A 9,972-nucleotide genomic window follows, 5' to 3' on the forward strand; every position below is an offset into this window, starting at 1 on the left:
CATCGAGTTAATCTGAACCTTTCTCAAATGTGCTGTGAATAAATGCTGCTGCAAGCCACTGTGGGAAAGCTGTGTTATTATCATGAAAACATCTGTGACACATTCACAGAGGACGAGGACACAAAGGGACGACACGCAGAGGCTGTGTTAAAGTCAAAAATCCAAATCTTTAGTCCTAAACAGGCAGTGGTTACAAACAGGAAGACGAGCAGTCCATTAAACAGTCTACAGGGTCAAACATACAGAGAATTCAAACAGCTATTAAAAACAAATAACTGGACACTGAAAAACTTCAGTGATGTGTGAGGCACCAAAGGGAAGCAGCTGAGTATATTCAATGAATTATCTTCAAATACAAAGACAGAAACTCCTACAGGCAGCATGCAAACTGAGCAGGATACACAAAGATCAGAGATTACAAAATAAATCAGACAAGGATTTCAAACTTACTGAGAGCAAGGCCTCTGTTACAAATCTGTCTAATAGAAAAACATGCTGTACAGATACAATACGGTCAGTGTTCATGGTCATTTAAAAACTGGCTCTACCTGAACCACTTCAATATTTTATGAAGTCACTGAGTCGACCATTTCTACAGTTTGTTTCCTTCATTGCAGTTAGAGTGCGGCTGGTAAGGATGAAAACACACACAGAGCGTAAATTGTCTTTGTTAGTAAGAAACGTCAGCAAAGAAAAGACAAAACACACAAACACTCTCATGATATTCATGAATCATTAGAAAGCATCCAAACATTCTGCTCGTGGACTTTTACAGTCTTATTTGCACTCGCTCATCTTCATAATCATCCTGATCAGTACATGACAGGGGAGGCTTTGAGGTAGGCGGGGCTCTCTGCTGATGTCAGCATGAAAGGCAGGACCAGCGTCTGCCACATGTTGGTGAAACATCACAGTACACTGGCGTGGTTTCCTTTCCAGATGTTGGACGTTTGACACTTCCAACGTTGAGGCGAACAAGAAGACACAGTTTTGGGTCGGGTTGCTGCAGGGTTTCTAACTGAGCAAAAGCAGAAGCACACAGACCAACAGGGATCAGATGCTGAGTGTTAGAGGAACATCTGTGCTGATCACTGAATGCTGCTGTGGTCTCTTGTTGAAGTTGGCTGGTGGGACAGTCTAATAGTGATATCCTGCCCATCGGGGGAACAGTTTTAAAAACACATGCAATACTTTGTTTGTATTACAGTCAAAGTTTATGTTAATTTTGTCCTTTAAAAGTGTTGCTGTACTATAAAGTCCTATAATTTGAGGCTAAAATGGCTCAGAGAGTCTCTCTCTCAGAGGATCTCCTTTGAAAGTGGAGACGGCTTTATCCGCTGATCCATGTCACTTTACCTGGATGTTTTCTTTGAAGCTGGATGAAGACTCCTCTCCCTCACTCCTGTTGCAGCTGTGTGGTCCAGTTGGCCTCTGAGGTCACAGTCAACATCTGTAGCAGAAGAGGGGAAATAAAAGTCCAGGTTACCAAAACTGGGAGCTTTTCCAAAATAGAGCGTAACTGGACTTTTTCAGCCTTACAGGCAGATAGTCGTCTAAAGCTGCAGCTTTTTCTTTTTAGCTTTTTCCAATCTCTGCTCTCTGCTTTCTTTGAGAACATGTCTGCTTTCTTGGCATGGGTCTGTCTGCTGTTGGTGAAGAGACTAAATCCACATACTCGCTACTAAGATCTCCTCAAGTAGTCTCAACCAGATTACAGTTTAAGAGTAAATGTCTCCTGAGAGTTTCACCTTGGGGTGATGCTGTCTCGCTAACATGCAATCATGAGCATTAATCTATGAGGTGAAAAAGTAATTTTAAAAGCTCCAGCCACAAGTTTTATTTCATCTGTGTTTTGGTCAGAGTCCCATCAGACCTCCAGAATGGTGTCAGAGTGTTTTCTATCCACGTGATGAGCACAGGCCTCAGGTCCAGACCTCCACGGGCACCATAGCCTCTTTGGAGCTAATAGGTGCAAGAAGGTTTTGTTGGGATAGGAACTGAAGAGGAAACTGATGAGGAAGGCAAGGATCTTCTTCAGCTCCTCCGAGCCGGGACCTCTTTGTGTAGGCCAGCATTGGCCAGGTAGCCCTCCAGCATCGCTGGATGGCCGACAGTGGAAAACCTGGAGGAGGAGGAGAGAAACAGCAGCTTGGAGCATGTCTTTATACTGTTTAGTTTTTAGAGCCACAGACTTTCTTTTAATGTCATTGTTCAGGATCTATGACTGATTATGTATTTATTGTATTCCTCCATGACTGTGTGACAGCAAGTGGAAAAAACCAGCTTCACCTTTGTTGATATGCTTGTAATTTTAATATTGATTAAATGGCCCATGAAATAATAGAAAGCTCATATATGAAAATGTATTTTAAGAAATAAAATGTTAATCTGAGTACAAAGGAGTACACTCACCTTCTGGTAGATGGAGGTGTAGAGAGCGCTGGTGAACATCCAGGCCTCCTCGTAGAACTGATCACTGATTGGATCCAAAACATCGATGGAGGATCTGCGCTGAGGATCGTCCTGATGGACAGAACAGAAGGAGAGTGAGACAAGTGAAGATATACTAAACAACACTGTGACATAAACTGACCCACACACAGTTTGATTCACAGGTGATTGACACATTATTTGACCACGAGCAATCTTTTCTGGTTTGACGCCGTCTTTGTAGCCAGAAACCAGCTCTCTCCTCGGCTTCCTCCACTACACGCTTCCCCCACGCCAGTCTCCTCCGTCACTATAAAGGGGAGAGTCATGAGCTCCATCACCCTCACCTGTGCCGTCCAACGTCCCGCCACCAGCCTCCACTGCAGCAGGCCAGAGACCACACCCCTGCCACAATAAGTAAAAGTATATCCTTGCTGTACCCTTAATGCTAAATGTGCTAAATTAACCGCTGCCTTTGCCCCTTTGGGATTATTCTTATGTCACTGGGATGTTGACCTTTGACCTTCACATTAGAGAGATGGGCAGACATAATTAGTGTATGAATTTTAAAGTCACAGGTAATAAAGAGAGTGTAGCAAATGTAGTCAGGTTTATTACTCTGTATCACACGAGTGCCCGAGGGAGGCGGGGCTGACTGGGGAGACACAGGAAACAGAGAGACAGGGCTGACTCGACATGAAACGATGAAACGTGGGACACGGGAACAGAAACTAAACACAGGCTGAAATGAACACTGAGGGAGGGAGAACTAAGATTACTGAGAGCCTGATAAATAAGAAGAACAAAAACCAAGAAAAACAAGAGTCAAAGAAAACCAAAAACACAAAGCATTGGGCCAGGACCCACTGCTGTGACATTTATATGTGATAAAAACATTAAAAACTGCTCAGATGTTGAAATCTTTCTACGTATACTTTAGGTTCAGCTCTCCAGCCTGGCATTTGGTTAAGCATGATTCAAACATTTTATTTTGTTTAACTGGTTTTAATTATAGTTACTTTTTGTGAACATTTGTTGCAGCATTTAAAAATACATCATTTATTTTCAAACTTTTATTTGATTTAGAGCATCATATTTGACCAACGTAAATGTTTTAATTTCATGTAAAATAACTGAAACAGTGAACTAAATATCTGAAATCTTTCCTTCCTTAAAAGTTATAATCCTACTTAAGTTATAGTGCAAACGCTTAAGCAATAAATATATATAATGCTAATTAATTAATATTTCCCTTTGATGTTGCAACTATGCGGTCACTTCTGTCTTTAAACAAAATAATATTTTCCAGTTACAGAAATCATAAAGTCCAAACTAAAGTGCTACTGTTGCTATATGCATTTTATATAAATCATGGATGATGGTCCTGACATGAAGGAAGAGAAAGTTACAGGTTGCATCCTTTGACTTTGTCTCCGTGCCTTTGGGCGATTTTCAGAAGGACAGATGTTTCTGTTCAATTCTTAAATCAATTTTTTTCAAACGCAAACACTATTTTAAAGCTTCTAGAGAGTAAAATATTAATGATAATTATAATAACAATAATAAAAACAAAAGCTCTCAGATCCATCAAACCAAGCAGCAGAAAGAACAATAACTGAAGAGAAAACTTTAACCTTGTAGACTTCATTATGTTCCAGCGGCTCTACAGACGCTGTGACCTCGAACTTAAGCAGGTCGTAAAGTATGTGCAGCTCAATAACTTCATAATCAGACCCTGTGGTATTTAGGCAGCAGAACAACTAAGAATAACAACTACAAATAAAGTTTTTAGGTTTCTGTTGTACTGCAAGGTTCTGTACAGGAGAACCAAACCAAGAGCAAATATTACGTCTCATTTACACCTGAGCACGAAGAGCCATCAACATTTAGCAAATTGAATCATCTTTGTTTAGATGCAAGAAGAATCATATAGAAATGAAAAAGTATAAATATAAATCCAGAGCAAAGATATCCTCTAATTCAGCGTAGCACATGTGCAGCTGCTGCGATTCACGTAAGCATTCGGCTCGTCGCTGTTGCAGATTTTTCTCTCGCTGTACTGGCTCACAGCGCTGCAAACACAAAAATAAATATCCCCAAAGGTGTGAAAGGGAGCTAATTAGTAAGAGTATTGTTACTCTCCGCAGGAGTAGTCCAGCAGTAGAAATCAGTCCAATAACAAGGTGTGTAACATCTAGCAGGGTGACAGAAAAACCCAGGGTAACTTCTAAGGACCTCAACGTCTCTCTCACATTGTGTTTTTAAACATGCTTCCATTTGTCACTTCAGTCTTTACTCTGAAATACAGGAAGAGAAATCATGGCTGAAACAATTTCTCATGAAACCAGGGGTGTGGTCCAACAGTCAGTTTGGTGAGGAAGGTTCCTAACTGAGAGAAGTGACCCAGAAGTATCTGTGTAGCAGCCACAATGAATCCAGAGCATGAGCTTTATTAACTGATCAAAGTCTCTTCTTTCACCTTCTGTATCATTCAGTTTGCATTGGTAATGCCCATTATTGTAATGCTTTTTTAAGATGAGCAAAACTTTATTTCACTTTGGGTTAGCTGGGATAAGTGATGGATGGAGGGAATTTTACTTCAGCCACAGAAATCCTAAACAGGAAGGAGGAGCAGAGTTACAGTGGATCACTATCCAGCAGGGAAACAAGGTTTATTTCAATTTCTTGGCCATGAGTGAGATTTACTGAGTGGGCAAATTAGGGAGACGACACCATCAGATCCCGAGCCCTCCATGTGTTAATCAAGAGACGGCTGCTGTGCTACATCCATAAATAATGAATAAATTAGGAGCTAAAGCTGAAAGGACAGTTTATTTATACCATCTTCACGTGAACACATTCAAGAACATCACAGATGAAGAAACATTAAAAACTTCCACACTGCATAAAGCAAGAAAAATAGTTTCTCTTTCAGGTGGTTTCAGAAAAACAGAAACATCAAACATCTCCAAGACTCTCTTTGAAAGAACTACAAACCTTTGTTCTCATGGTCCAATCATGAGTGAACTCCCCGATGAAGCCTTGTGTGCTAAAACATGTCAGAGTTTCAAAGGTTAAACATGAGTTTCCAAAACGTTTTGCTGGAGAACAATGAACTATTTGACTGAGTTTCAATCATTTACAGACGAGCAAAACCAGGACAGAGAAAAAAGGACAAAACTGACTCAGTAAAAAACAGAAAAGAAGATCCCATGTAGATCTGTATTATGTAGAAGTTCAGCCCAGCAACCAGTTCAGTTCAACACAAGTTTAAATGATTCTATCTGAACTCTGTGGAGCCTGATCTCAAGCTTTTTGAGTCTGACACAGAAACCAGAGGATCTTTCTGTGTCTTCAGATTCACTGTGATCCAGTGATGGGAGTGATTTCAGCCCTGAGTGATGGCGCTGATGTTTGCACAGAGCAGACAATGAGGTGAATGTTTGGGCACATTGGTAACAGTGAAACAGTTTATTAGTAACGTGGGATCGTTTGTGTGCAGAGTATGATCTGAGATTCCTGAAGCTCTTGTCACACTGGTCACAGCTGTAGTTTCCTTCCATGTGTCCACGTTCATGACTGTTACGACTACCTGACTGTGAGAAGCTTCTCTCACAGTGTCTGCACTTGTGTGGTTTCTCTCCTGTGTGGACTCGTTTGTGTGATTTAAGGTCCCTTGCAGTGGTGAAGGATGACCCACACTGATCACAGAGGTGCTTTTTAACCCCACTGTGAATCAGTTCATGTTGTTTTAAGTGATGTGATGTGGTGAAGCTTCTCCCACATTCTTTGCAGTATTTCAGTTTGTCTCCAGTGTGTCTATGTTGATGTACTTTTAGGGTCTTTTGCTGACTGAAAGTTTTTCCACAGAGGTCACAATGAAAGTCTTTCCCACCACCACAGTGATGACAGGGTTGAGAACTGGATCCATCTGTGTCGCTCTGCTTCTAAACAAAGACACAAAGACAGTGTAAGTCAGTCCTTCAACATTTGTATCCTGACCGTCGCCTGAAATAAAGAGCTTCTCTGCAGACGTCCAATTACATTTGACTGTTTCAGTTAACACACTCAGTTTACTGGGCTGCAATAACTACAATACTACCACCATAATACTACAGTAATACTAAAATGATAACTGAAAGGAAAATCTGAATAATCACTCAGAGCTGCTTTTCCATGCAGTAGAATTGCTAACATGCTAACACAGTTTAATGAGCAGAGTTGTTCCAAACAGTCAGGCTAAAATGACAAGATAACAATATAAATACATACCTCACAGTAGCTGCACTTGTAGAGTCTCTTTCTGGTGTGGATCTGTTGGTGTTGTCTCAGGTGATGTGGAGAGTCTTCTCACACAGGTCACATTGATAAGGTCTCTCCTCAGTGTGGGTAAACGTGTCGTAACTGTGCGTCTGTTGTAAACTCTTTGCCACACTGTTCACAGCAGTACACATCATGTCTGGTGTGAATGCGTAGGTGTGTATTTCGGCTCCCTCTCCGGCTGAAAGTTTTTCCACAGATGTCACAGCTGTATGCCTTAATTCCAGAGTGGGTAACTAGATGACTCTGTGTCAGAGATTTACAGTTAACAAACAGTCAGGTGAATAAACAACAATGAGACACTTGTGTAGGTTAACGTGCTGCACGGGTGAAGAGCTCAGAGCAAATCACACCGAACTGCAGTATTCGTTTATTTTTATAGGTTACATCGTCAATATGCAAATATAATCACATTTCCTGTCACGCAGGTCCTGATGTCTGTCTGTCTGCATGCAAGCTGTGTGTGTGTGTGTGTGTGTGTGTGTGTGTGTGTGTGTGTCACAGAGTATGTGTGTTGCAGGTCAATTTCTAAGAATAATATAATGCAAGTCAACCTCTGCGGATATGTATTTCTGTGCTGGTCTCTTGTCAGTGTCACAGGGTCAGCTTCCTGTTTCTACAGAAAACTGTGTCTGGTGAAATATGTATAACATAACTTTTGAAGCATAAGCAAATAAAACAATAAAAACTCCCTAACATTCCTCCCTGTTGTTACCGTATTTCACCACTTCAATCATACTTTATTATCAGCTAACAATCACTTGCTTATAACATTTTCAATTGTAGCATCATTCAGTATGTGTGAGTGTGTGTGTTCCTATACTAAATCTTCTTCGTCCGGTTCATCTTCTTGTGGCAGTCCAACATAGGTGATTACTGTGGCCTGTACCATCTTGCCAATCATTGATCTGATACAGGGTAGAATGCATGTAGAGAACATGCAAAGCAATAAAAGAAGAACTCCTATCAAGACAAGTCCTTTGATCACGAGGGTCGTCCAGCCGCCGCTCAGTAGCCAGGTCAGCCAGTCCTCTGTGTTCATGACATAGTCTTGTTGCTGTGCATTACTCAGTTGTCGTAACTTCTCCAGGGCGGTGGTCATGGTCAAGGAATGCACGTTATCTGGAATCTAGGTGCAGCAAGTGGTGTTGAATAAGACACAGAGGCCCCCTCTCTCAGCGAGAATCATGTCCAGGGCGACTCTGTGTTGCATGACCACTATTCTGATCGCGTCGATTTCCTCATTCTGAGCCTTGTTTTATCCATGTTGAGCTGTTCAGGAAAAGTCCAAATCTGTAGTCAAGAGTCTCAATCCTTAGCATGTTTTTTCCATTCCCGATCCATGGGAAAAGTGAGTGCAGGACTTTCTGTCCGGTGGTCCACAACTTGAACTCCGCTGGCACATCACTGCCCCAGATTGGATCATGAGGTTGCACGTCATCAGTGCTCCTCTTGCGTCTTGGTTGGTCCTGATGGAATATTCTGAACGTGTGGTCTGACACTAAAATTGGGGCGCAGAGTGTGGTGCTGTTGGGTGGGATGGTGAAGTATGTCTTTGAGCCACATGCCCACGCTGTACCCTGCACCCAATATGTGCCATTCAGGAAGCTTATCCGTGCCTTTCTGTCCTGCGGCATCCGGAAAGTCTGGGAGCAGTTCTGGTTCATCCCCAGCTTTCTGTTGCCGTATGCAAAGGTGAAACACATTGGATGTTGTATTCCTGGTTCCCTCCTGACGTTGAAAGATTTTCCCTTGTCATTGGTCGCATTCAGGTGTACCCAGTATTGGTCATCACAGCTGTAGTTCCAGTCTGAGACCTCTGGCGCACAAGAAACTACCTCATTAGGTTTAAAGTTGATCAGTGTTCCTTTACACCGTCGCAGGTCAATTTTTGTGACTTGTCTTTTTAACTCAAGCTTGAAGGCGAAGATGTCTTCGGGGGAAAATGTTCCGCTGGTGGCTTTGTAGAATGTACATAGGGCTTCGGAAAGGCTGGGTGATTTTCCATACAGGGTGGCTTGCATTGCTGTTGTTGGGAGGTGTGAACAGACGTGGCAGCCAGTGTGGTTGTCTTCTGTATGTACTCGGTTGTAGACGTACCGGTACCAGGCATTGTTCAGCCAGGGGTGGTTATGCTCTTTATCCATATCCTTTAGGTATAAGTTGTCATACGACCATTTCTTCTGCAGGTGGTGCTGTGGGTCCTTGTCTCTCCAGGTGAGTATCAGTAGGCTCACTAGGAGCGCAATGCCAGTCATTATGAGGACAAGGTTCTTCATTATGACCAGGCACACCCGGGCTCCAGGTGAGTAGACCACTGGCGAGAAGACAAAAGGGCAGGATATACCCAAACAGCCCTTTCCTCCACCAGGAGAACACCTAGGAGTCGGGGGAACCGGCGTCTATGCTTGTGTTGTCACTCACTTTTTTTGCAGTGGCTTTGGTGGATCCAAGATGGTCTTTCTGCTATTTTGCAGGCAGTCGGTGTGCTGAGTAAGACCTGATATGGGCCTTCCCACCTTGGTGAATTCCAATTCTTTATCTGGAGTACTTTGATCAGGATCCAATCACCTGGTTGCAACCTGCAAGAAACTGGAGAGGTATCATCCGGCAGTTTATTGTTTAGCACAATTTCTTTATTCTCAAATCACTCTGCTAGGGTGGTTTCTCTTATAGACTTATTAATAGGCTCACTAGTGAGAGGCAGCGGAAATTGCCTCCCATGAACGATTTCAAAGGGTGTGAGCTTTTGCGAACCCTGGGTTAGTCGCATCCACATCTTCACCAGGCCCAAACACTCAGGCCTTTGTCTGATTTTATCAGAGTAGGAATGCCGTAAGTAGGAATAAAATGGTTGCATAAACATTTTGCTACTGAGATTACATCTGCTCTTTTTACTGGATAGATTTCTGGCCATTTTGAGAACACATCCACAATTACTAGAGCGTATTTTGATGTTTGACATCCGTTCAGTTCAATAAAATCCATGTGGATTGTGTGAAATGGGTGCGGTGGTGTTGGGGAAAAGCCTCTTTTAGGCCTGAGGTTTCCCTGTGCAATATGTTTCTGGCAAATCATGCATGTTCTGATAAACTCTTGTGCTGAAGCTTCAAAATTTTGAGTATAGAAGTGTTTGGGGAGGATACTCATCATTCCACCCCTTGACAAATGCTTTAAGCTATTTGTCACTAATGCTGCTGTCTTGTGTAGCAATTTTGTAGC

At 42.3% G+C, this 9,972-nt stretch overlaps 2 protein-coding genes across 2 annotated transcripts in view; both read right to left on the minus strand.

The window, feature by feature from the left end:
* Positions 1–1,246: 1,246 nt before the first annotated feature.
* Positions 1,247–3,331, minus strand: LOC147310795 (phospholipase D1-like). Its single transcript, XM_086267227.1, has 3 exons — positions 2,413–3,331; positions 1,874–2,122; positions 1,247–1,450 (listed from the first exon to the last, which is right to left on the minus strand). Exons 1-3 carry the CDS (start codon positions 2,626–2,628, stop codon positions 1,397–1,399), a joined length of 519 nt encoding a protein of 172 aa, XP_086123353.1. The 5' UTR covers positions 2,629–3,331; the 3' UTR covers positions 1,247–1,396.
* Positions 3,332–6,091: 2,760 nt separating this feature from the next.
* LOC147310796 (uncharacterized) overlaps positions 6,092–9,972 on the minus strand; it is a 4,766-nt gene continuing 885 nt past the window's right edge. Inside the window, exons 1-2 of the mRNA XM_086267480.1 lie at positions 6,703–9,972; positions 6,092–6,377 (exon numbers count right to left, since the gene is read on the minus strand). The exon at positions 6,703–9,972 is cut by the window's right edge and continues 885 nt beyond it. Of these exons, the coding sequence (XP_086123606.1) occupies positions 7,992–9,029 (1,038 nt within the window). The 5' untranslated portion in view covers positions 9,030–9,972 and the 3' untranslated portion in view covers positions 6,092–6,377; positions 6,703–7,991. The remainder of the gene's footprint in view (positions 6,378–6,702) is intronic.

The sequence above is a fragment of the Aulonocara sp. 'chitande type north' Nkhata Bay genome, linkage group LG16 (genome assembly GCF_057382095.1).
Source record: "Aulonocara sp. 'chitande type north' Nkhata Bay isolate Kocher_YH1m ecotype deep benthic linkage group LG16, A_spYH_male_GT1.1, whole genome shotgun sequence".
NCBI lineage: Eukaryota > Metazoa > Chordata > Actinopteri > Cichliformes > Cichlidae > Aulonocara > Aulonocara sp. 'chitande type north' Nkhata Bay.

What these genes read in the sequence shown, in the direction of transcription:
- LOC147310795 (XM_086267227.1), bottom strand. Translation starts at nt 2,628, where the DNA reads ATGTGTCAATCACCTGTGAATCAAACTGTGTGTGGGTCAGTTTATGTC. An exon ending in ACACCTCCATCTACCAGAAG is followed by an intron (nt 2,123 to 2,412) that starts GTGAGTGTACTC and finishes CTCCTCCTCCAG; the next exon opens with GTTTTCCACTGTCGGCCATC. An exon ending in ACTCTGACACCATTCTGGAG is followed by an intron (nt 1,451 to 1,873) that starts GTCTGATGGGAC and finishes CTTCTGCTACAG; the next exon opens with ATGTTGACTGTGACCTCAGA.